The 25,963-nt window shown below is 49.7% G+C and overlaps 1 protein-coding gene and 1 long non-coding RNA gene across 2 annotated transcripts in view; one reads left to right on the top strand and one right to left on the bottom strand.

Annotated features, from left to right (window-relative positions):
* C3 (complement C3) overlaps nucleotides 1-25,341 on the bottom strand; it is a 36,137-nt gene extending 10,796 nt beyond the window's left edge. Inside the window, exons 1-27 of the mRNA XM_061422437.1 lie at nucleotides 25,119-25,341; nucleotides 24,111-24,303; nucleotides 22,989-23,151; nucleotides 22,810-22,880; nucleotides 20,934-21,028; nucleotides 20,748-20,830; nucleotides 20,554-20,644; nucleotides 20,337-20,439; nucleotides 20,080-20,206; nucleotides 19,431-19,546; nucleotides 19,184-19,330; nucleotides 18,068-18,277; nucleotides 17,726-17,932; nucleotides 16,197-16,355; nucleotides 15,517-15,646; nucleotides 14,079-14,150; nucleotides 13,713-13,910; nucleotides 11,162-11,273; nucleotides 10,794-10,879; nucleotides 7,378-7,520; nucleotides 7,067-7,279; nucleotides 4,558-4,624; nucleotides 4,371-4,457; nucleotides 3,457-3,660; nucleotides 2,787-2,862; nucleotides 2,369-2,528; nucleotides 1,293-1,391 (exon numbers count right to left, since the gene is read on the bottom strand). Of these exons, the coding sequence (XP_061278421.1) occupies nucleotides 1,293-1,391; nucleotides 2,369-2,528; nucleotides 2,787-2,862; nucleotides 3,457-3,660; nucleotides 4,371-4,457; nucleotides 4,558-4,624; nucleotides 7,067-7,279; nucleotides 7,378-7,520; nucleotides 10,794-10,879; nucleotides 11,162-11,273; nucleotides 13,713-13,910; nucleotides 14,079-14,150; nucleotides 15,517-15,646; nucleotides 16,197-16,355; nucleotides 17,726-17,932; nucleotides 18,068-18,277; nucleotides 19,184-19,330; nucleotides 19,431-19,546; nucleotides 20,080-20,206; nucleotides 20,337-20,439; nucleotides 20,554-20,644; nucleotides 20,748-20,830; nucleotides 20,934-21,028; nucleotides 22,810-22,880; nucleotides 22,989-23,151; nucleotides 24,111-24,303; nucleotides 25,119-25,192 (3,486 nt within the window). The 5' untranslated portion in view covers nucleotides 25,193-25,341. The remainder of the gene's footprint in view (nucleotides 1-1,292; nucleotides 1,392-2,368; nucleotides 2,529-2,786; nucleotides 2,863-3,456; nucleotides 3,661-4,370; nucleotides 4,458-4,557; nucleotides 4,625-7,066; nucleotides 7,280-7,377; nucleotides 7,521-10,793; nucleotides 10,880-11,161; nucleotides 11,274-13,712; nucleotides 13,911-14,078; nucleotides 14,151-15,516; nucleotides 15,647-16,196; nucleotides 16,356-17,725; nucleotides 17,933-18,067; nucleotides 18,278-19,183; nucleotides 19,331-19,430; nucleotides 19,547-20,079; nucleotides 20,207-20,336; nucleotides 20,440-20,553; nucleotides 20,645-20,747; nucleotides 20,831-20,933; nucleotides 21,029-22,809; nucleotides 22,881-22,988; nucleotides 23,152-24,110; nucleotides 24,304-25,118) is intronic.
* Nucleotides 4,619-9,212, top strand: LOC133250788 (uncharacterized). The gene is made up of 2 exons (XR_009737420.1): nucleotides 4,619-5,730; nucleotides 6,876-9,212. It is a non-coding gene; the product is annotated as an uncharacterized LOC133250788 (long non-coding RNA).
* Nucleotides 25,342-25,963: the final 622 nt, after the last annotated feature.

The raw sequence follows: 25,963 nt of genomic DNA, 5'->3' as shown, positions 1-25,963 counted from the left end.
CTAGGGAAACTAAAAGTCAAACAACCCAATCTCAAAACCCCAGAGCAAAGCAGATAGAGTGATTACAGGCTGTCTTTCTAAGGCTGTCTTTCTAAGCTTCTCTCCTTCAGAACCCAAACTAGAGGAATAGGGGACAGCAAAAAGCCTACATTATTAATTCCTTCCCTTCTGGGGTCATGCATGCTCAGTCGTGACTGACTCTTTGTGACCCTATGGGAGACCCTATGCCAGGCTCCTCTGTCCATGAGATTTCCCAGGCAAGAATACTGGAGTGGGTTGCTATTTCCTACTGCAGGGAATCTTCCCAATCCAGGGATCGAATCCACGTCTCTTGCGTCTCCTGTGCACTTCAGGTGGATTCTTACTACTGAGCCACTGGGTGATCCTTTGGGGTCATGGACATGGACCCCTTTAAGAATCCCCTTAAAGATCTCCAGGAAGGATTTTCCTTCCATTTTTAGTTTTGTGTCCTCAGTTTTCTTTAGGGAAGCCATAAGGATATGAAGGGCTTCCCTGGTGGTGCAGATGGTAAGGAATCTGTCTGCAATGCAGGAAACCCAGTTTCAATCCCTGGGTCAGGAAGATCCCCTGGAGAAGGGAATGGCAATCCACTCTGGTATTCTTGCCTGGAGAAATCCATGGACAGAGGAGACTGGAGGGCTATAGTTCATGGGGTCGCAAAGAGTTGGACATGACTGAGTGACTAACACACAGGAATATGAATGTAGGAGTCTCGTGGAAAGCAAGCTGAAGGGGCTTTTTGTTGGGTTTGGCTACAACTTTCTGAAAATGGTAAAGCAGGCAGAAAAGACCCAATCTTTGATTTCTCTGTGCCTCAGTTGTCTCTTCTGTAAACTGGGGGCAATAAGAGTAGCCTATCTCTTGGGCTGTTACAAGGATTACAGGAATTAAACATATGAGACTCTTGTTTTGTTGTTTAGTCGCTCAGTCGTGTCCAAGTCTTTTGCAACTCCATGGACTGTAGCCTGCCAGGCTCCTCTGTCCATGGACTTTCCCAGGCAAAAATACTGAAGTGGGTTGCCATTTCCTTCTTTAGGGGACCTTCCCGACCCAGGATCAAACCCACATCTCCTGCATTCCAGGCAGATTCTTTACCACTGAGCCACCTGGGATCTTAATTGCCAGGTAAATGTTGGACACTATTATGGCCACTGTGGTGACTGTTAGCGCACTGGGAGCACTGGAAATGGCCTGAAAGCAAATCTCACCCCAGGTGGGTGTGTTTTTGGTGGGGGAGGGCAGGGCGGGGAGGGGAGGGCGGGGACACTTACGTTGACCTGTGCCTCGCAAATGTCTTTAGCCTCGTGCAGCGCGATGAGAACAAAGGCTGTAAGGGACACATCTTTCTCCCTGGTGTCCCTGAAGCCACCCTAGAGGAGAAGCGTGGAAGCAAAGATAGGGTCACCAATGTCTTCACATGTCAACCTACGCCCCCTGTAGGCTCAGTGGATCAAGGCAGGGCTGGGTCTCTCCCAATGTCTCTCCAGAAGGGCCAGGCTCTTTAGTATTCATTCATTCATCTTGCAAATGTGCTGGTGCTGTGGATGAGATGTTGGATGAAGACCAGATTCTAGTCCCAGCCCTCTCGGTCTGTTAGGGGAGACAGATTACCAACCAGCTTGTCAACAGATACATAATTAGAAAGTGACGAGTGCTGTGCAGAAGTGGACGTGGCGTTGAGAATGGACTATGGGAGTGTGACTCAGTCGTGGAAAAGTGTCCCGGAGAGATGATAGCTAAAACCGCAATCTGAGCAGAGAGGAGAAGTCAACTCTCAAAGGGTGGGGCTTAGCATGCCAGGCAGGAGGAACAGCATGTACAAAGGAGAGCAAGGTTCCTAGCAGTACAGATGGAATGATGAGAGAAGTGGGTAAGGCCACGAGGCTGGAAGCCTGAAAGGTCAGGCTTACGCATCAATTCTCCAACTTAAGCACACCCGGTGGGGGTGGAGAGGTGTTAAAACTCGGATTCCTAGACGTTGCCCCTAAAGCTTCTGATTCAGTGCACCTAGAGTCCAGCCTGAGAATTTCTGACATTCTGCATTTCTAAAAGCTTGCAGGTAATTTTGCTGATGTTGCAGGCCGGGGGATCACACTCTTAGGACCATAGCTCTAAGGCGTTCTATGTTTAAGAGCAACAGGAAGCTGGGGGGGGGGGGTTCGTTTTGCCCTAGATCCTGCAGGTCTCTGATCTTTGCAAGGGAGGAGGGACACTGTCAGCTCCCTTATTTCCCTGTCCCCGCACGCAGTGAATTGGGCAGTGGGTGGATGGTGGAGTCTTTCTCCAGTCCATCCTGTGATGCTCTGGTGCCCTCTCCCCTGGCCTGCCCCGAATCTCTGCCTCTTACAATCATTTCTTGGTGTATCACAGGCCCATCCTCCTGGAAGATTCCATCAGGCTTCTGCTTCTCCAGGATCAGCCATTTGACGGTCTCACAGAGGTCCTTGGAGTCTATGGCGATGAGGTTGGCGGCCAGTGCAAAGACCTTGACCACGTAGGCTGTCAGCCTGCGGGGGTGGGTACAAAGCGTGAGGCAATTGGCTCTGGGATCCGGAGACTGGCATCTCAACCAACCAATGAGCAGAGTGGGGCTGGGCCTGGCTCGGTTCCTTCAAGCTCTTAAACCAGTGTGGCATGCTGATTATTCAGCGGGCTGGTACCTTGACTCTGGGTGGAGACCTACCTAGACCACCCCAGGCCGAGATCGAGGGCCTGCTCAGGGATGTGAAAGGCTGAGGATGTGCAAGCTGATCCTGGAGACTCACCAGGTGCTGGGGGGCCGATATTGGAAGGCGGCGTAGGCTGAGCTTTTTTGTCTGAAGGCCAGCTGCTGGGTGTACCCTGCGGGGAAGAGAGATGTGTCTCCAGAGGCTGAGTGCAGGGGGTGGCTGGTGGGCGTACGCCCTCCAGGGAGGGAAGGGGCTTAGAGAGAGGATAAAGATTCTGTGAAGGGCGGGACAGCGGTCTAGAGAGGAAAGAGGTCTCTGGGTAGGGGGCGGGTGTGTGGGAGGACGGAGAGCTAAAGAGGGACTCAGAAGGTGGGAAGATTAGAGAGAAGGGGAAGGAATTCTTGGAGGAAAGAGGATTCAAAGAGAAGAGGTTCTCAAAATGGGTTCTCAGGGGCAAGGGGGCCTCAGCGAGAGAGGGAGCTCAGAGGGGTTCAGAGAGGGGCGAGGGGGCAGTCTCAGAGAAGGGGCCGGACCCCGAGAGGGGCGGGGTCTTAGGAGTGGAGGGGGCTCAGAGATGAAGCCGGCTCAGAGGGCTGGGGCTCGGTGGAGCTGGCTCAGTGGGGCGGGGCTCAGGGGCGGAGCAAGGCCAGAGGGGCGCGGCTCAGGGATGAAGTGGGCTCAGAGGGGCGGGCTCAGGGGTGGAGCAGGCTCAGAGGGGCGGGGTTCAGGGGTGGAGCAGGCTCAGAGGGACAGGTAGGACGTGCACCCTTTCTGATGAGCTCCAGGGACTCCTGCCGCTTCTCCAAGCCGAACTTCTCCCACTGGTCGGTGCTGTCCAGGTAGTGCACGGCGATGACCGTGGGCGTCATACCAATCATGTTCTGCTCCCCACAGCCGGAGGGGGTTTGGATAAGGTGCTTCAGCCGCTCTCCGTCGATGGCGTCCTCCGTCATTTGGGCCACCGGAGTCCCTGCAACCCGGCAGGAGGATGGCACTCAAGTCCACGGCTGCTTCCAGACTTTTCAGGCTCTGACCAGCTAGGGCCAAAGGGGTCAGGGACAGCTGGGGGCATGTGAATGATGGAGATACTTCATGGCTGAATGGCTGGAGGGGGTTTTGCTTTTGTGGGGGGTGGGCTTGTGCTTCACAAGGGAACTCTGGGCCTTGGTTCCTCTGGTTCCGCCAGCGGTAATAACAGTCATGAATACTTTTACCAGGCTTCATGCTATTCCCCAGGCTCTGTTCTAGGAGAATACCATATAGTATTCTCTTAGATATCATACCCTTAGATATCAATACTATTATTCGCTCCTATCACAGATGAAGAAACCAAGGGTCTCCTCCCCAAACTTCACAGCTGTCAAGATGCAAGGTGCCTTTCTAGCTCCGTCTTGCCCCAGTTCTCCATCCAAGACAATTAGATCTGGAATTTCTGCTCTTGAACTATATTGCTCATGTAAACCTCTTTATCAGCAAAAGCTGTTTGCTGAACTAAGTACTGCCTGGAGCCTTCTATGAAGTGGTTCGAGGAGGGGTTCTAGCTGAAGAGGAGGCAGGAGACACATGGTTAAATATCCCTGGGGTGAGAGTGGATGGAACTGGGCTCCTGACTCTCGGGTCATGACTCTCCTCCCAACATTGTTCTGGGTCTCCTGGGGTTGGGGTCCAAGGGCATCTCACCTTGCAGGAGGATCTTGGTCTCTGACTCGGTGTCTGGGACTTGATCACTAAGATCTGCAGCTGGGACTTCCTCTCGCTGCACTCCCCCTGCAGGATGAATGGGAGACACAGATGGCACCAGCTCCTTCCCACCCCATTCTGCATCACCACCACCCAGGCCTCACTCCCTCTCCCGTGGATGACTCACCTTGACCCAGATGTTCTGGATTCAGTGTACGAACAGCCACAGTTTTGTTGACTCTTACGCCTTCTGGCTGGATGGTGTTAGGGGCAGGGGGAGTTGCATGAGTAAGACAGACAGTTGGTTATATGCTGGGGATTACTGTAGTATAAGGCATGAGGGCCTCCACCTGATCTTAGCTGTGTGACTGGAGGTCAGTTACTTAACCTCTCTGTGCCTCATCTTCCTTCTTTCCTCATGCCTATTGTTGTGCAAGTTCATAATAAAATTATAAATTAACAAAGAAGTAACAAGACCTTTAGAAATCTTTCTATGTGCCTAGATGATTGCTCTCCTGTGGTTAATTCATTTAATCTTCACAACAACCCACTGGAGTGGGTACCGCTTTTATCACTCCCATTTTACAGATGGGGGAGGGACTTCCTCATGGCCCAGTGGTTAATAATCTGCCTGCAGTGCAGGGTACATGGGTTTGATCCCTGGTAAAGGAACTAAGATCCCACATACCATGGGGCAACCAAGCCCATGTGCTGCAACTACTGAGCCCATATGCCACAACTAGAGAAGAAGATCCCTGTGCCACAACTAAGCCAAATAAATAAATATTAAAGATGAGGGAACTGGGGAACAGACAGGTAAAGTAACTTGTCCAAGGTCACAAAGCAAGTAGAACAGGATTTGGGTTTGAACCTAATAGTCTGGCTCCAGAGCCTGTTTTTAACCCAGTGCCTCTTAATGGGCTAAATAAAATAAAAATTTTAAAACAAATAATTTAAAAGAAACTTTTTGAGCCAGTAAACAAGAATAAATAATAAAGGAAAGAGAAAAAATAGATGAAAGAATGTACATAACTACTTAACACAGTGCCTAGCAGATAGTAAGTGCTCAATTAAAATAGGGGCGTCTTAATTAGAGTCAAAGGCCCAACACAAGCTCTCACGTGTATATGCACATAAGCCTCCATGGAGGACAGTGGGTGCGTTTGCCCTCACAGAACCCATTCTCCTTTTGCCTGGAGTGAGTCCCATCTTTTCCTTTGCAGACTGAGTTCCTGCCTATGTTGTATTCATCAGTGTGTATCATCCAGCTCTCCAGGAAGAAAAGCTCTTGATTTATAGTGCTGCCAATTTCCTTGGTGTGAATATCTCCACCATGATGGATTTCAGGCTACCACCGTGAGTGAGTAGAGACTTGGGATGTGGTAGACATACTGGATCTAGGGAGCTGGGTATCACAGGCCCCAGCACACTACTGGTTTCTTCCCATAAGTGCCTGTGTTGAGTCATATTGAAATTCACAGCAAGAGGAAAAACATGTGCACCTGTATATACACACTTTCATGTAATTTTTAAAATATATTATTTTAATGGTTAGGTTTATTCCAGAACATTAAAGTAGTTGAAAAAATATGTTTGCTTCCATTAAAGCCAGAGAATAAAAATTATAATAAATTATGATTTGGGTGTAAATAAAACATTTCAATGTGAAATCTGTCAGTTTTGATACATTTGGTTTTGAATGTTTCAATATTTTTTTCAACTACTGTAATGTTTTTTGGGAAAAAATAACTGATAAAAAATATACACGGGCCCAACTCAGTTTTCTTTTGCTTTAGGTGTCAATATGACATAGTTTGACACCATCAAATTTGTCTCTAAAATTTTGATATTTTGTATATTGCAGGGGTTTTGGGAATGAATTTTGATTTCTTAAAATATTGCACTAAAATATTTTTGATCTTGTTTATGATCTTATGCTTTGCTTTAAAGTACTCATGAAAGATGCTAAAATCCTTTCATTTTGGTTGATGATTTTGTCTATTATATTTGAAAATGTTCAACACTATAGGAAACAGTAACAGAAATATGACTGTTAATGCATATTTCTTTTTTTCTGGGTTGAGTTTTTTTTCCCCATGGGTCTTCTTTTTTGTTGTGTGTTAATGCGTATTTTAAGGGTAAGACTCATAGGTAAAGACTCATAGGTAAAACTCATAGGTAAAAAAGAAGTGTTCTAGTTCTTGCAGTTGTGTATTATTCCTTTCCAATATTTGCTCTGTGAAATATATTTTCTCAAGCTTTTTAAATTTTACTTATTTATTTGGCTGTGCTGTGTGGCTTATGATATCTTAGTTCCATGACCAGGGATCAAATCCAGGGCCACAGCAGTGAAAATACTGAGTCCTAATCACTGGACCACCAGGGAACTGTCCCCAAGATTTTTAAAGTCAGAAGAAAACTCCTGTGCTAAAATGTTACAAGATGTCATATTTGATATTAAAATATATTTTAATGAAAAAATATTATTGATTTCTGAGTTTTCAGGTGTCTGCTAAAAATTCTGTGCCCAAAAATAATGCCTCACTTGCCTCACCCTAATCCTGGCCCTCCATTCAAAGTTCCAGAACTCCTGAATCTCCTATGGTGTGCCTGGGTCTCCAAGTTGGGTTGACAGCACAGGGAGAACTGGAGCCTCTCCTGAAGGACAAGGGGCAGCAGGTACCCCAAGGACTCACCACGACCTTCAGGGTCTTCTTGACACCATCACTGATGAAGTGGTTGTAGACGGCAGCCTTGACCTCCACCTCGTGGAGACCGATCTTCAGGGGCACAATGACGTAAGGCACCGCCACCGAGGACCTGGCTGGGATTGTTATAGTCTGCTGGTGGCGCTTCTTGGCGGTGGCCAGGCTACAGAAGGCTGGATTGTAGAGCAATTCCACCCTCACCTGCCAGGGGGAGAGAGTATGGGGTCAGGAGAACATGCCACAGACTCGCTCCCCCAAGTCCCCGCGCCCTCCATGCCTCTGTTGCGCCAGGGACGCACCTTGAGATTTTCCGCCTCCCGGTAGTTGTAGAGGATCGCTCGGATCTCCACTTGCTCGTTGCGCACCACCGAGTAGGGGAGACGCAGGTCGATAAAGAAATCCTGCATCACAGTGACCTCATAGGGGTCAGCCACACAGATCCCTGCCCGGAGTGGAAACAGAACACAGAGTGTCAGGAGTGGGTCAGAGGACTGGGCAGGGTGGACTGGGTCCAAACTCTTGCCCCTACCAATGTCTCAGTGCTTACACTTAACCGCGGGAGCTATCCCAAGGTCTTTGCAGAAGCCCATAGACATAATATGGGGGCTTTCCTGGTGGCTCAGATAGTAAAGAATCTGCCTGTGTCACAGGAGATGTGGGTTCGTTCTCTGGGTCAGGAAGATTCCCTTCGAGAAGGCAATGGCAAACCACTCCAGGATTCTTGCCTGGGAAATCCTGTGGACAGAGGAGCCTGGCGGGCTACAGTCCATGGGGTCTCAGAGTTGGACATGACTGAGCCACTAAGCACACACACATAGATGTCACATCGTGGCGGGGGTGGGGGGTTGGGGGGGTTTGATCCCTGGTCAAGGAACTAAGATCCTGCAAGTCACATGGAGTGGACAAAAAGAAAATCTCTTAAAAAGAAATGACTAAGCCAGAAACTAACACAACACTGTGAATCAACCATAATTCAATTTTTAAAAAAGGGAATTCCCTGGTGGTCCAGTGGCTGAGACTCTGGGTTTCCAATGCAGGGGGCCCAGGTTTGATCCCTGATCAAGGAACTAGATCTCACATGACGCAGCTAAAAGCCAGTGCAGTCAAATAAATAAATAAAAAGAAATATCTTTTAAAAAAGAATTGACTTCTGATACCTGATCTGTGTCATTTAAGGAGGCGTCTATACATCTCCAAAAGGCAGTTACTCTTTGACCCCTAAAATATGCTCAACTCCAATAATAAAAATAATAGTTCACACTCATTGAACATGTACAATGTGTCCGGTACTATTATAACTATTATAAAATCCCAACACTTTGAGTAGTTACTCTTTCAGTTGTGCCCATTTTATGGATGAGCATCAAGAGGCTGAGTAACTTGATTAAGGCCACACAGCTGCCCAGAGAAAGATGTGGGATTTGGACTCAGGGACTTGGGCTCGGGAAGCGCCCCACTTTTAACGACACTCTTTCTTTACCCCATAAGAGCTCTTAAGTTTAAAATTTTCAAGTTCTATTGGTTGCATGCATGCTAAGCTGCTTCAGTCGTGTCTGACTCTTTGCAACACTCTGGACTGTAGCCCGCCAGGATCCTCTGTCCGTGGGATTCTCCAGGCAAGAATACTGGAGTGGGTTGCCATTTCTTTCTCCAGGAGATCTTCCCAACCCAGGGATCAAACCCAGGTCTCCTGCATTGCAGGCAGATTCTTTACTGACTGAGCCATAAGGGAAGCCTAAATGTCTTATACATACTGCTATATTTTAAATGGGCAACAAATAAGGACTTACTGTATAGCACAGGGAACTCTGTTCAATGTTATGTGGCAGTCTGGATGGGAGGGGAGTTTGGGGGAGAATGGATACATGGATATGTATGGCTGAGTCTCTTCACTGCCCACCTGAAACTATCACAATACTGTTCATCGGCTGTACTTCAATATAAAATAAAAAAGTTAAAAAAAAAAAGATAATGTCTAACAAACTCCAAGGTAAAGCTTCTTGACCAGATTGCAGCTAGTCCAGAGAACATGTTTAAGAGGCAAGGGTCTAAAGGTAGTTTACATTTTTTTTTCAAGCTGCAGGAACATTTTTTAGGTAAAGGAAACCTCAGACAGAACCTTGGTATACAGAAATGCACAACAGGCAAATATGAAGATGCCCTGATTTGAAACAGGGATGGGGACCCCAAACTAGAACTGTGCTGAGTGGCTTTGGAGTCCCAGGCAGAAGGAAAACTATGTGCCTTGCGTATAATTTATGATAAATTATAACTAAATAATCGTATACTAGAGTAACTGGGTGTGGTATAAATGAAATACACTTAATGCTGTGAGTTTTAATACATCTTTTTTGTGTGTGTTTTTAATAGTTTTTCAACTACTTTAATGCTCTGGAAAAAAAATAACCTTTAAAATGGACAGAAAATATGTATATGAAACACATCTTTCCTTTGGCCTCAAGCTCTAACAGGGTTCAACACAGTGCTGGTTTTTATTTAAAATCTAGGTATTTTGTACATCATGGATTTTTTTTTTTTTTTGGGCATTCATTTTGATCTTTTAAAAAACTATTGCATGAAAATACAATTTACCTTGATGACTGAGTTTTTTTGGCACCCACCTAATTTTGCATTCAAAGTCAGTGCCTCACTTTCCTTGCCCCATTCCCAGACCAGCTCTAAATCATTCATACTTGACTAGGGTTTGTCAGGGTCCCACACGCAGCTGTTGGTGGCAGTGGCGGGGGGAGGATACGCATACCCCTTTTTGTTGTGTTTCACAGCCTACCTGCTGATGTTTCAATCACTCACTTCATCCCGCTTCCTCTTTTATTTTTTCTTAATTGCTTGACTCACTATCATGGCAACATCACCCCTACCAAGTTGTTGTTGCAAATTATTCTCTATGATATTATAGAATAATACATCATATAGCAAATAATTCTATATGATATGGTGGATATATGTCTTTATGCACGTGTATGCTCAATCGCTCAGTCGTGTCCAAATCTTTACAACCCCATGGACTGTAGCCCACCCATGAAATTTTCCAGGCAAGAATACTGGAGCGAGTTGCCATTTCTTACTCCAGAGGATCTTCCTGATCCAGGGATCGAACCTGCCTTTCTTGCATCTCCTGCCTTGGCAGGCAGGTTCTTTACCACTGCGCCACCTGGGAAGCCTGTGTGTTTTTATACATTTGTCCAAACCCGCAGAAATGTAAGACACCGAGTGTGAGCCCTAATGTCAGCTGCTGCTGCTGCTAAGTCGCGTCAGTCATGTCCGACTCTATGTGACCCCATGGACTATAGCCTACCAGGCTCCTCTGTCCATGGGATTCTCCAGGCAAAAGTACTGGAGTGGGTTGCCATTGCTTTCTCCTTAATGTCAGCTAAGAACTAGCAAAGATAATGATGTGTCCATCAATTGTTACAATGTAGATGGTGAGGGAGGCTGTGTATGTGGTCAGGGAAAATGGTACATAGGAAGTCTCTGCACCAGCCTCTCAATTTTGCTCTGAACTAAAACTGCGCTAAAAATAAAGTCTATTTACCAAATCACGATGTCACTCACATTCTGCACTCTAATCCCTCTCTAGTAACCAGGGCAAAGTGTCAGCCACCAAGAAACAAAAGATCTGTCAGGATGGAATGAGAAAATGCTCAGGGGATCTGGGGTCCCGGCCTCCGAGGACCGGACCACCATCCTCTCTCACCTTTCTTGTCTGACAAGCTCACGGCCAGAATCTCCCAAGTGGTGATGGAGTCTTTCAAAAACACGTTCATGAGCTTCGTGGAGATTCTGGTCCAGGGAGAAGTGGGGGGGGGGTGATTAGGAGAAGACATCTAGCAGGATGCAGGGGGAGAGCAGGTAGGGAGGGGCCCCAAGGGACAGGGTTGGAAGGGGGCTGGAGGTGGGTACATTTAGGTAGCCCCAACTCTATTTTCTAGGCTGGGTTGTGTGCTTCCACCATGATTCCACAAAAGAAGGGGGTTTGAGGGGCATGCAAATGCAGTGTCCAATCTAGGGTGACCATAGAAGCTGGCCTGGGGATAGGTTGAAGTGGGGCCATCCCAGCCTTACCCATTTTTGTCTGCTTGTTTAAGGTCCTCAATGACGGTCCACAACCAGCTCTCAGGGAATTGGCTTCGGGAAATGATGTCCTCCTCTGGGATTATGTCATCATCCAGGTCACCTGTGGGTGGGGGGTGGGGGGTTAAAACAGACTGAATCCCCCCTCCTGCTCCCTCCACTGTCCCTTTTAGATATTTATCTTTATCATCCCCTAGAGGGATTCCTAGCATGGACACACCCAAGGTCACATGATCACTTCCAGGGATCCTAGGCACATTTGCCCCAAGAGGCTCCTTTCTCCATAAAAAAAATATTAAAAGTCACATTTTACAACCATGTTGGTATAAAGGTGAAAATAAGCCACACTGCATTGGGTTGATTTGTTTTTTCCCCTTTGATTTTCAAGGGAATGAAAATATTTGCATGAAAGAGCCTCTAAAAGCATCATTGGCCCATGCCTGCTGTGTTACATTAACCATGTGATGGTTAAGTCTATCCTGAAAGCAATGGGGCTAGCTGAGAGATTCTCTGGACTTGATGGAGATTGCCAAAGAGACAGTGGTCTTTAAAAGTCATCTTGACCCCATCAGCAAGTACACAAAGCTGGACTAGAATAGAGTTTAATCCTGGCTGGGCTTTCCTCAAACAATGATGAACAGATTTTAATTTGGTTCTGGGGCTTCCCTGGTGGTTCAGATGGTAAAGAATCTGCCTGTCAATGCAGGACTTACAGGTTCCCTGGGTCCGGAAGATCCCCTGGAGGAGGAAATGGCTACCCACTCCAGTATTCTTGCCTGGGAAATCCCATAGACAGAGGAACCTGGTGGGCTACAGCCATGGAGTCACAGAGTCAGACTCTTAGTGATTAACACTTTCACTTTTCTGCCTAACCACAAAGTAGGTGGAATTCCACAGATACTTAAATCCACCCATAAAAGCGAAGAAGGTGAAAGTCGCTCAGTCATGTCCGACTCTTTGCAACCCCATGGACTATACAGTCCATGGAATTCTCCAGGCCGGAATACTGGAGTGGGTAGCCCTTCCCTTCTCCAAGGGATCTTCCCAACCCAGGGATTGAACTCAGGTCTCCCGCATTGTAGGCAGATTCTTTACCAGCTGAGCCACAAGGGAAGCCCAATACTCTGGAGTAATCTATGAAAGTGCCTTGGGATACTAACTCTTAATCAACCCTCTGTATCACCCCCAGTTGGCTAAAAAAATGACATAATGCTGGGGGAAAAAAGTCATCCGTGTGTGTAAATCATACACACATTGTCTAAATTTCTTCTTTGCGAAAGAAAAGTCTTGGGTCACTGGAGCAGAGAGTAGCATGCCTAGTCATTATAATTTGCAAAGAGACTGAAGGTAGAATTCTGTGTTCATGTATGTTGGGAATCATGTTTTTGGTGGGGTAGAGGGTTGAAGGGGTTGCTAGTTTTCCAGCTAAAGGAATTCAGAAATATTTGACTTTGGCAGTGGCTGCTTTTGAGAAGTATCTGCAGATAGTTCAGTTTCAACAAAGCCCATTCTGGCACAGAAGTCTTCTAATTAAGACATACTAAAATATATTTTTAAAAAACAAAAAGAAAAGGAGAGGGACTTCCTTTTCTCCCACTGGTAGTCCAGTGGTTAAGGTCCCGAAGTTCCACTGCAGGGGGCATAGGTTCAATCCCTGATCAGGGAACTAAGATTCTGCATGCCACATGGCATAACCAAAAATTTTAAAAACTGAATAATGGTGGGATCAGGCCACACCGGGCTCCTCTGTCTCTCAACAGATGGCCGTGGAGACTATGTGTCAGTTCTGTAAAGGCCACTTTGTGGTGAGACCATTCTGATTTTGCTTAAAGGGGGCTTCTAAGAGAAGCCCTGGCTTTGCTTAAGATTGATGTGGCCTGAGATGTAGAGTTTTGACTGTGTACATGTCCTCTCCAGAATCGAATGAATGAATGAATGATTGAACATTGGGCAAAGGTTGAGCAGGTCCCTTAATAAGGCAACATGAATTAGTTTTCTTTGGTAAAGGCAAGCTTATAACCCATCTCATGTCTTCCTACTGGCAACTAGTGTGACCAGCTCTATCTTCTAGAACGATCCCTCACATCATGGGAGGGAGGGGTGTCCTGGACACTGGTAAAGTCAAACTTCAGAGGGTCTGGGGCCAGGGCCAGGCTAATCCACCCAGGCAGGAAATTTCCTTGCCCTCAGGAAAGGAGTCTTCTCCACTAGACTAGGTCCTTCTTCCCTCAGACAGGCACTTTCTTCCACCTGCGACAGACCCGCATCCCCCTCAGACAGGACGTCCTTCCCTCTCAGACAGGGATCTCCTTGCCCCACTGGAGATCTCCTCCTCCCTCAGACAGGCACGTCTTCCTCCCTCTCCGGACAGGCCTCCTCCTCACCTCGGACTCGCTGGATAGAGACCTCCTCTTCCTTCGGAAAGACACCTCCTCCCCCTAGGACTGGACTCCCCGCTCCTTGAACAGATTGGCTCTACCCTCTTCGGGTTGGCTCCTCCTCCCACCTCGGACAGGCCCGCCCTCCCCGCCACGGGACTCACTCCTGGCCAGCTCCAGGGTGCCGTCGCGGCTGTGCTGCTGCCGCAGCTGAGTGATGTACTCGCAGCAGTCCAGGAAGGCCTTGACGCACGCGTCGCCCTGCAGGATGAACTGGGCCCGGCGCTGGCACGGGAACTTCATGGGGTTGTCCCGCATGCCGTCTTCGCAGCACTTGCGCAGATCGCTGCTGTACTGACCCGCTATGGGAACACAGATTTCCCCGACACGTCCCGCGCGCCCTCAGCTGCTGGCCTCGAAGCAGCAGGCACTCAGGACACAGCCCAGGAAGAACTTCCCCACGGTCAGACCCTCCCCTTCCCTCTCTAGCTGGGATCCAGAATGGGTGGGGACCAGCGGAGGGCGCACACCTTTATCCATCCTCTTCTCCATGAGCTGCACCGAGCGGCGTCGGCGGGTGGCTGGTTGCGGGCACTGCGGATCTAAAGGCAGGTGGAAGGGGAACCAGATGGGTTAGGCACCTACTATGTTTCTGCTTTATTGACTATGCCAAAGCCTTTGACTGTGTGGATCACAATAAACTGTGGAAAATTCTGAAAGAGATGGGAATACCAGACCACCTGACCTGCTTCTTGAGAAATCTGTATGCAGGTCAGGAAGCAACAGTTAGAACTGGACATGGAACAACAGACTGGTTCCAAATAGGAAAAGGAGTATGTCCAGGCTGTATATTGTCACCCTGCTTATTTAACTTATATGCAGAGTACATCATGAGAAACGCTGGGCTGGAGGAAGCACAAGCTGGAATCAAGACTGCTGGGAGAAATCTCAATAAGCTCAGATATGCAGATGACACCACCCTTATGGCAGAAAGTGAAGAGGAACTAAAAAGCCTCTTGATGAAAGTGAAAGAGGAGACTGAAAAAGTTGGCTTAAAGCTCAACATTCAGAAAACTAAGATCATGGCATCTGGTCCCATCACTTCATGGCAAATAGATGGGGAAACAGTAGAAACAATGTCAGACTTTATTTTTTTGGGCTCCAAAATCACTGCAGATGGTGACTGCACCCATGAAATTAAAAGACGCTTACTCCTTGGAAGGGAAGTTATGACCAACCTAGATAGCATATTCAAAAGCAGAGACATTACTTTTCCAACAAAGGTCCTGGCTGTGGTTTTTCCAGTGGTCATGTATGGATGTGAGAGCTGGACTGTGAAGAAAAAGAATTGATGCTTTTGAACTGTGGTGTTGGAGAAGATTCTTGAGAGTCCTTTGGACTGCAAGGAGATCCAACCAGTCCATTCTGAAGGAGATCAGCCCTGGGTGTTCATTGGAATGACTGATGCTGAGCTGAAACTCCAATACTTTGGCCACCTCATGAGAAGAGTTGACTCATTGGAAAAAACCCTGATGCTGGGAGGGACTGGGGGCAGGAGGAGAAGGGGACGATAGAGAATGAGATGGCTGGATGGCATCACCGACTCGATGGACATGAGTTTGGGTAAACTCTGGGAGTTGGTGGTGGACAGGCAGGCCTGGCGTGCTGCAGTTCATGGGGTTGCAGTCGGATATGAGTGAGCGACTGAACTGACTGACTGACTGATGTGTCCTTGGTTTCCTCCCCACTGCTGCCTCCACCCACCCCCACCCCCACCCCCGCCGTGATGTTGGAGTGTTATTGTGGCCCATACCGAGGCTCAGAAAAAAGTGATTTGCGAGATGATAGTGGAGGCGGGACTTCCAACACCCCAACCTGCACCCCAGAGCCCTGCCCTTAACATGATCTCAGTATCTGGGGGATGGAGGCCCTGCTTCTCTCCTGCCCTGCCTTTCCCTGCGTCCTCACCTGCCCTCTGCTGGGTCTCCAGGCCCTGGCTGGTCTTGAGAGTGAGTCCTGCATCCGTGAAGACGCCAGCATAGTTTCTTCCACTGCCTGGGGTGCAGCCAATGTCCGCTTTCTCCACCACGTCCCAGATCTGCAGGGTGGAGTGCAGGCGGAGGGTCAGAAGGGCCACCACCCTCCGGCCAGCTTGTCCATCCAGCCCCACCCCATCCATCCTTATCCTGTTCCCCAAGCTGGCAGGCCACAATGGACGATCCAGAATTGGACTCTGGACTGCGTCCATTCCCAGCACCATCTCCAACATGGACCTTTGTCCACCCACATTCTCATCCTCAACTTGACTTCAACCCATCCCCGTGTCTACATCCACTCAGACCTCTATGCTCAACCTATCTGCTCCTCTCCAGCATCATCCCCAGGTGGCTCAGTGGTAAAGAATCTGCCTGCCAATGCAGGAGACACAGGTCCCATCCCTGGGTGGGGAAGGTACCCTGGAGAAGGAAATGGCAACCCACTCCAGTATTCTTGCCTGGGAAATGCCATGGACAGAGAAGCCTGGTGGGCTACAGTCCATGGGATTGAAAAAGAGTTGGACAGGACTGAGTGACTGAATGACAATAAGCATCATTCCCACCTCAACCCAATGCCATCTCTGAACCAACCTCAGCGACTCTGGGGCATACCTTTCTCTGGGTCAATTTGTTCTTCTTATTCAGCACAAACACGCCCTTGTCCACGGCCACGAGCCCCACTCGGGCCCCCTGGTCAGCCTCGATCTTCAGGGTTATCTGTTGCCCGGGTCGATGGTGTTTCTCTTCCTTCCCACCATTTTTCACCACCAGCTATGGGAGGGGAGCAGGTTGGAGGGGGAATTCAGCCCTGTAAGACCTCAAGAAGCCCAAGACAGAGGAGGTCTTGAGCTGGACTGAAAGGGGAGGGGAAGAAGCAAGCCAAACTGGCATCAGGCAGAAAATCAAGAAAAGAGAGAAAACCAGGAGCAAGAGAGATACTGAGTGCAAGCGTCTACTTATGAAATAAATGAGTCATAGGGATCAAATACACAGTGTGAAGAAGATAGTCAATAAGCACATAGGACCTTTGTATGGTGACATGTGGTTACTAACAGGACTCATGATGGTGAGCATTTTGAAACACACAGAAATATGTTGATATGTGGATTGTAGAAATGTCGTACACCAGGAACTAACATAGTGGCATAGGTCAATTAGGCACTTCCCTGTAGCTCAGTTGGTAAAGAATCCGCCTGCAATGCAGGAGACCCAGGTTTGATCCCTGGGTTAGGAAGATCCCCTGGAGAAGGGAATGACAACCCACTCCAGTATTCTTGCCTGGGAAATCCCATGTATAGAGGAGCCTGGCAGACTACAGTCCATGGGGTTTCAAAGAGTCAGACATGACTTAGCGTGTAACCACCACCATAGGTCAATTATACTTCAAACAAACATACTCATAGAAAAAGAGATCAGATGTGTGGTAAAGGGAGAGGGAATTGAGTGAAGGTGGTTAAAAACAAACTTTCAGTTTTAAGTACCAGGGGTGTAATGTACAACATAATAAATATATGTAATTAACCCTGCTGTGCCATTATATAAGGAAGGTCGTTAGAGGAAACCCTGAATTCTCACCACAAGGGAAAGATTTTCTTTTTCTATTTCTTTAATCTCATATCTCTATGAGGTGATCACTAGTCACTCAACTTATTGTGCTGATCACTTATGATGTACCTAGGTTAAATCATTATGCTCTACACCTTAAACTTAGTACTGTGTGTAAATTACATTTCAATAAAACTGGAAGAAAAAGAAGCTACTAAGGGAACTTCCCTGGTGGCCCAGTGGTTAGGACTTTGCCTTCCAATCCAGGGAGTACAGGTTCGATCCCTGGTTGGGGTGCTAAGATCCCACCTGCCTCCCAGCCAAAACACCAAAAGCATAAAGCAGAAGTAATATTGTAACAAATTCAATAAAGACTTTAAAAAAAGGTCCATATCAAGAAAAAAAAAGATGAAGAAACTGAGGCTGAAAGAGATGGAAGAATAAGATGGAAAAGGAGGAGAGGCAGGAACTCTGAAATGGGGAGAGGCATGGACTCAAAAGATTGGAGAGAGACAGAGCCAGAGGCACAAGACGGGGAGAGGGACAGCCAGGTGGAGGGTCTCCAGATGGGCACAGAGAGGTGCCAGGGAGCTTACCGTGCCCATACACGAGTCCTTGACATCCACCCACACGGAGTCGGCCACCACCTCCCTCTGGCCTTTGGCATTAATCAGTGTGTAATAGGCCACCAGGCGGAAGGAAGGGATGAAGTCTGACGTGATGGTCAAGGGCAACACCACTAGGTCCTGGCCGGGCTCTCGGTACTGGCGTCCCACCTTCAACAGCTTCCCCTTGTTCATGATCTGGGGGGACAGTTCGGTATAAGGATCAGGAAGGTGAGCGGGAGAATGGGTGGGAGTCAGGGGCGGGGGTGGGGGGTGGAATCTGGGATGGATGAGGGCTCCCGGGGATACTGGGAGTTCTAGAAAGCCACGGACCATGTAGGTGTAGTAGCGGATCTTGGCTTGCTCGCCGGGGTCCGTGCGCAGGTGGAAGTTGACGTTGAGAGTCTCCCCAGGCTTGAGCTCCACTCGGGGCACAGAGAGGTGCAGGTAGTTATTGGAGTTCCCCTGGGTGTTGTAGGGTAGGGCCTGCATGGTCCTGGTGGCCTGTCGCCCCTCGGGGATATTGTCCTTTTTTGTGCGTACCTGGTCAGGGAAAGATGGATGCCATGATGCCCACCCGCCCTCCCCAGAGACATCTAAATCCACACCCCTGAGACCAGGGTATTTTATGTGAGGAGAAAGACTTTGCAGATGAGATTAGGTTAAGGATATTAAGGAGATGGGGAGGAGACTGAATGATCCAGGTGGGCCCAATGCCATCACAAGTGTCCATATAAGATGTCTAGGCAGGGACTTCCTTGATGGCACAGTGGATAAGAATCTGCCTGCCAATGCAGGGAACATGGGTCCGATCCCTGGTCCGGGAAGATTACACATGCTGTGGAGCAACTAAGCCTGTGTGTCACAACTATTGAGCCTGTGCACCCTAGAGCCTGTGGTCTGCAACAAAGAGAAGCCACCTCAATGAGAAATCCAAGCCCCACAACTAGAGAAAGCTGGCAAACAGCAACAAAGACCCAGTGTCACCAAAAATGAATGAATAAATAATTTAAAATAAGAAGACATCTGGGCAGCAGACATCTAGAAGGTAGGACCCTGCTGTGCAGATGAGAACACATCTATGCGTGCAAACTATTATATATAGAATGGATAAACAAAGCCCTACAGTACAGCACAGGGAACTCTATTCAATATCCTGTCATAAACCATTATGGAAAAAGATATGAAAAAGACGTATGTATATGTCTAACTGAATCACTTTGCTGTACAGCAGTAATTAACACAACATTGTAAGTCAATTCTACTTCAATCAAATAAATGAAAACATAAAAAGAGCCCTTCTATGCAAATGAAAACATCTCTGTGGATGGCACATCCCTTTATGCAAATGAAAGAAACCCACTCTATGCCCAAGACAGGATCCTTTTGTGCACATGTCAGGACCCCAGTCTACAAAATTAAGTCCCCTGAGGCTGGCCCAGAACTCACGGTGATGGTCAGGGGATCCCGTTTGTTCTGTGTGTTGATGCTTAGCTTGGCCACGCCATCATCCTGGGTCAAGGACTGCACATTGCTGCCCTGGGTCACCACCGGGATGTGGCGAGCGGGGGAGCCGTCGGGGTTTGTCACGTACACCTGTGGGTACAGGGGCAGGTGGAGGGCATTCAGGCAGACCCAGGGGTGTGATCGTGCTCAGGAGCAGTGTTGAGGGGTGCAGTCCTGCCCAGGGTCTCACCATGAGGTCGAAGGGCATGGCAGGTTTGAAGAACTTGGGGGTCTTGGTGAAATGGATCTGGTAGGGGGAAGTCACAATGGGGATCCCGGTGCGCTCTGCCTCCACCATGTCACTGCCTGAGGGGGGCCAGCCATGAGGGTGGGCTCCTGGGCCACCCCTCAGGACCAGGCTTCCCCCGTCAGACTGCACTCTGCCTTCGTACTGGGCCTCTGTCCTTAGAATGTATCTTCCCCATCGACCTGATTCCACATTCATTCTGAACATCCACCCTCAGAATGAGTCTCCCTCTTGCACTGGGTCTTATGCCCCAGAGTGGTTCTTCCCTGTCAGACTGGACCCCTTCTTCATTCTGGGCCTCCTCCCTCAGACTAGGTCTCCCCTGTAAGACTGGATCCCCCCTCCCTTCATTCTGCACCTCTTCCCTCAGACTAGACCTCCCCTGCCAGCCTGGACCCTCCCTTCATTCTGGGCTTCCTCTCTCAGATGAGACCTCCCTTGTCAGACTGGATCCTGCCCCCTTACTTCTTGGCCTTCTCCCTCAGACTGCATCTCCCCCTTCAAAACTGGATCCCCCGCTTCATTCTGGGTCTCCCCTCTCAGACTGGATCCCCCTTTCATTCTGGGCCTCCGCCCCCAGACTGGGCCTCACCTGATTGCAAGATGACGGTGGCGGACACATATATGGACTTGCCCACCAGGGCATCAGCTCGGGAGGGCTGTACTCCATTCAGCAAAACCTGACGTTTCAGTATGGCCTCCCCATTACCATCGTTGATCTGGGGGAGACAGTAAGGGTTCATGGCGGAGGGGGGACCTGGGGTTAGGGACCAGGGGGTGGGCTCAGACGACAGGAGACAGGAAGGGTGTTTAGGGTGGAGGAGACCAGACAGGGCCTCTGTTAGGTACCGGAACACGGGTGAGGGAGTGAGTCAATGAAATTCTCCGGTCGCCATCCTGGACCCCAAAGATGACGAAAGCTGTTCCGTCCACCTGTTCCCCGTACAAGAACCTGCGATGCAGGGACAGTCTCAGATTCTTCCCTCTGCAGATGAGTCTTCCTCCAAACTAGCGTTGGCCTCGGTTGAGCCCCTCCGCCCACTTGGCCCCTCCCCCTGCCCCTCACCTGGCAATGATGTTGACCTTCAGGCCATCTGGGTCATCAATGTAGTAGAATTTCTCTTCAGGCTCTAGTTGGACCTCAAAACTGGGAAGCACTGGGGGGGACAGATCATGTTGGTGGGGGACCAGCGTTGGGCCCAGCCTGATGCACTCCCCCATCCCCCTACCCCCTAACCCCAGTTCCCTGGACCCTCTTACCATATTCCTTCACCTCAAACTCAGCGGAGAAGACCTGCTGCGGAGAATCTTCATAGTAGGCTTTGATCTTCCACACCCCCATGCTGTGGGGGAGGTAGGCTGGTGATCTGGACAGACCTGGCGGCCCCCCACTCCCTCTCCTGGGGTAGGGGAGCCCCAAACCCCCTCCTGGAGGACCTGACATACTTCACTAGCTCTGGAATGTTCCAGGACAAGGCCAAAATGCCAAACTGGTTCTGAGAAGACTTGGAGTCCCGCTTGACAGGGATGCCATCAGGGGTCTGTCAGGAGACAGAGAGAAAAATGGCTCTTCAGAGATGAGGCTTTGCCTGTTGGCTTGCCCCTCCCTGTCTGTGTCTGGACATTTTCTCTGTGTTAGGTCCACAGGGGCAGTGGTGAAGAATGTGCCCCTGAGCCAGTCAGCTTGGGTTCAAATCCCCACTGAGCCAATTACAAGCTGTGTGACCTTGGGCAAGTTACTTAGCCTCTCTGTGCTCAATGAGCATATCTGGAAAAAGATAATTATTACTCCTATGTCACTGGTTTGGGAAATGTTAATATAGGCAAGAGCTGATGATGATCAGCGTCTCTCCAAAAACAAATAATAACTAGCGTTTGGGACTTCCCTGGTGGTGGTCCAGTGGCTAAAACTCCATGCTTCCAATGCAGGGATTGCACGTTCGATCCCTGGTCATGGAACTAGATTCCACATGCCGCAGTTAAGACGCGACACAACCTAATAAATAAATGTTAAAAATAGATGACATGTGTCATCTATTGTGATGCAGGACCCTGTGCTAAGCATTTGATTAGCACATACATACACCACACATAACTGCCCACATTTGCCTTTTTGACATAGCAATGTCGCATGACTAGACCTCATACACATGTGATTTCATGCATTGCCAACAGTTAAACATCAGGAGACATCACATAGAAATCCGATTTTCTGGCTTCTCTTGGAAATTAAGGTCACTGTGGATAACATGCTTCTGTTGGTACGGGGTGACATTTGCTGGGAGCTGAGCACTGTGCCTTGAGGGGAGATGTGTGTCCTGTTCCCTGTAGACCCCTAAATCTCTAAAGCCAGCTCACAGCCTTCAGGACCTGGTCCTTGTTAGCTCTGTGTAATCTCAATAAATACTCAGGAAGATCCCCACAGGAGGACATGCCCCAGTCTTCCTCCCTTCTCTCTCCCTTCATTCTACATGTATGGTTCCCTCCCCATCTCTCCCTGCTTCTCTCTCCCCTCTCCTTCCCTCCCTCCTTCCAGTAAGTTTTTATTTATCCTACTACCCGCCAAGCACTGAATTTATGTTCAGTGGAGGTTAGGGGAAGGTGCAATTAATAAAATGTATAGATCGCATTTACAAGATGCCAGAAGGAGAGGGGGTGTTGCAATTTTACAGGGCACTCAGTGAGATCTCACTGTAAAATTGGGACACTGGAACAAAGACTTGAAGGAGGTGAGGGAGCGGTCTGTGTGGAAATTTCCAGGAAGAGGGTTTTCTGGGTAGGGGGAGTAGCCCATGCAAAGGCCCTGGGGCAGGGCTCTGCCTGAGGAGACTGGTGTGTGGCTGGAGCACAGTAAGCCGAGGAGAAGAGGGAAGCAGCGAGGGCACGGAGGGGATGGGGTAGGTCTTGCAGAGTCTTGTGGGCCACAGGAGGACTTGAAACTTGTTCTCAGGGAAGTGGGAGCCCTGGAAGGCTGGGGGCTGAGGGGGCAGGGCCTGACTCAAGTGCTCACGGGCGCCCTCTGGCGGCACTAGAGAATTAGTGTCAGTCATCATCCCAATCTTCTGATGAAGAAAACAGACTAGGAAATGTGAAGTGACCTGTCCAGAGTCACACAGTGACCGGGTGTCTATCTGGAGCTAGAATCCTCAGGCGCAAGCAAGCATCGCCCCACGTGGTCTCCCTGGCTCCCGGCCCCCTCTCCCGACCTCTCTATATGCCTCTGACTTTGGGTCTCCGTCGGTGGCTCTTTCTCTGTCTCGATCTCTTTGTCTCTCCCTTAGTCTCAGCCCCGGGTAAGTCTGGGGCCCCGGTTGGCTGGTACCTCGATGGTGATGAAAACCGTCTGGCCCACGGGCAGCAGCTTGTGGTCAACAGTGAAGACCCGATAGAGGACTGAGAGGTGGTGGGACAGAAAAAGAGGGTTGGGTGAGACTCTGCTCCTCCCCCAGCCCTGCCCCTCCCCAATCCCGCCCTCTCCAGCCACCCCTCTCCGCCCCTTACCCGTGGAGCCTGGGGTGTAGATGGTCTTGTCCGTCTGGATGAAGAGGTACCCGCTCTGAAGGCTGATCAGCACCACCTTCTCCACCTGGACATTCCCGAAGGTCGCTACGACAGTCACGAACTTGTGCCCCTTGTCGGATTTTAACTCTTTGCTGGCCGGGATCTGGGCGTGAACCAAGAGATCATTAGGGGTCTGCTCCACCTGCCCTCTTCACAACACAGCCTGCCCATCAATTCTGGTTTGCCCAGATTTGGGGAGTAACGGGGTACTGAGATGGCGGGAGGGTAAGAGAGGGGGTGGGAGTCAGAGGGAGGGATGGGAAGGGGGAGTAAGAGGCGGCTCAGAGGAGGGAGGGCTCAGAAGGGGAAGGGACTCAAAAAGAAGACTCAGATGGAAGGGCCTCTGAAGGAAGAGGGCTTAAGAGAGGGAGGGGCTTGGAGGGCGGGGGCTCAGAAATGGGAAAGGGCTCAGAGATCCTAGGGCTTGGAAGGAGGTGGACTTGAGAGAGATCAGGGGGCTACTGTATAGCACAGGGACCTCTGCTCAATATTATGTAACAGCCTAAATGAGGCAAGAATTTGGAAAAGAATAGATACATGTATATGTATCACTGAATCACTTGACTGTACACCTGAAATTACTGCAACATTGCTAATCAATTATGCTCCAGTATAAATTAAAAGTTTTTTTTCTTTTTTTTTTTTTTAAGCCGGGAACCCAAAGCCAGTGCTTTGGGACAATCCAGAGGGATAGGGTGGGGAGAATTGTGGAAGCGGTTTTTAGGATGGAGGGGGACACATGCATACCCGTGGCCGATTCATGTTGATGTATGGCAAAAACCATCACAATATTGTAAAGTAATTGTCCTCCAATTAAAATAAATTAATTAATTTAAAATAAAAAAGAAGGTGGAGACAGCTCAGAGAAAGCACTGGATGAAGCAGTGGGAGGGGCTCAGAAAAGGGAGGGCTCAGATGGGGGAGGGGGAGACTCAGAAGGGACGGGGCTCAGGCAGTGTGGGTGGGGCTCAGAGAGCGAGAGGGGGTTCAGCCACGTGGATGCGTGGAGGACTCTCGGAGCTGGTGCGGCATCAGCAGGACTGGGCTCCCTGGCGCGCCCACCTTGATGGTGACGGTGCTCAGGTAGCCATTGTTGCTGTTCAGCTGGGTGTTTTCGTTTGACAGCACTTGTTTCTTGGCCGGGAAGTCGTGGACGGTGACCGAGACCTGAATAGTCCCTTGTCCTCCGTGGGCCTCCAGCACCACAGTCTCCTCGCTCTCCAGACGCAGGATGTTGGGGGTGATCATGGAATACCTGCCGGAGGGGAGCATGGGGTGTGGAGCTGTCATCCCTGGAAGCCTGGGCTGCCAGCCCTTCCCCAGGGTGAGCGCTCTGCCCCAGTCCCTGGTGTCACAGGGGATCCGGTGACCGGCAGACAACTGGGGGCGGGGCGGGGGAGGAGGAGGCAGGGGCGGTGCTTCACATCCCATCAACTCCTCAACACCAAAATGAGAGGTGCCACCTCTTCCAAGACTTCCAAACTCACCACTGAACCCACTTATTCTAGGAGCTCTAATCCCGAAATCTTTAAACACCCCAAGTCTCTAAACACCCAGCCCTGGAACACCATATGTGCTATGAGCTAAGTGGCGTCAATCGTGTCCGACTCTTTGCTACCCTCTAGACTGTAGCCGGCCAGGCTCCTTTGTTCATGGGATTCTCCAGGCAAGAATACCAGAGTGGGTTGCCGGTGCCCTCCTCCAGGGGATCTTCCTGACCCAGGGGTCAAACCTGCGTCTCCTGTGTCTCCTGCATTGCAGGCGGATTCCTTACCTGCTGAGCCACCAGGGCAGCCAAGACCATCCCAAACTCCTCCCTAAACCTGTGGCACCCCAGATCCAGATCCACGCCCTCAGCCACATACACCCACGCGAAATCTCTAGACCCTTAAAACCTGAAACTACAAACTCCCAGAATCTATGACGGTCAAATGTCCAGGACGCCAAATCACCTCTCCTGCAGAATCACTCATCACCGCATACGCCCTACACATGCAGGGCCACATACCACAAATGCACACTCTCGTCTCCGAAGCAGCCTTTTTTGGGGGTCAGGCTGTGACTACTCACATGGGGTTCCCCAGGGCCATGGGGAGACTGGCTAGAAGCAGCAGCAGCAGGCTGGGACCTGAGGTGGGCTTCATGGTGCCGGGGCAGTGGAGGGAAGGAGGGATAGAGGGACGGAGGGAGAGGGCAGGGGGGCAGTGAGCTGAGGTTGTTGGAGGCTGCCTTTTTATCTGGCTCCTGGCTTCCTCCCTCCTCTGACCAGCCCTCACTCCCCGCGGCCTCCCTCCTCCCTGGGACTGCCCCAGATTTCTCAATACTGTTTCCTAAGTTTTTCAATCTGTAGGGCCAGCATGCCTGGCATAAGTAACCCGGGGCCATGTTCTTCAGCTACAGAGACACAACAACCTCCTGCCCGGGCCTCCCTCCGGGTCACGGCCATCTGGTGATCAGGGACCTTTCCCTGTTACATCTACTTGGTAGCAGATGAAAGCAAAGGGCAGAGAGCCACCCCTTGCCCCCAACTCCAGATATCTGGTCCTGGCCCTCAGTCTACTTTTAAGCATGCATTTATTCACCAGACTCTTCCTGTGAGTCCATTTCTGTGCTAGCATCTCATGTTCCACTTCCAGAATCTTCCATGTTGGCATGGGGCTGGGGGCCGGGGACAGAGTCCAGCATCAATGCTCCTAGCCCCACAGAGTGTTTTCTCCAGTGGAGAAGGACTCAGCTTCTTGGAGAGTCAGGGAAGGTTTCTTGGAGGAGGGGACATTTCAACTGGGCTTTGAAGTATGTGTAGGAGTTCACTATCCAAGGACAATGTTTTCTAGGGCAAGGAGAGCCTGGAATTCCCTTCACCTAATCTCGTCAAGAGGCCTGAGTGGCTAAAAAGTCATAATTGAGGAAAGTCC

This window comes from Bos javanicus, chromosome 7 (genome assembly GCF_032452875.1).
Source record: "Bos javanicus breed banteng chromosome 7, ARS-OSU_banteng_1.0, whole genome shotgun sequence".
Lineage (NCBI taxonomy): Eukaryota > Metazoa > Chordata > Mammalia > Artiodactyla > Bovidae > Bos > Bos javanicus.
The sequence above is the reverse complement of the archived record's forward strand: the minus strand, read 5'-3'. Positions and strand labels throughout refer to the sequence as shown.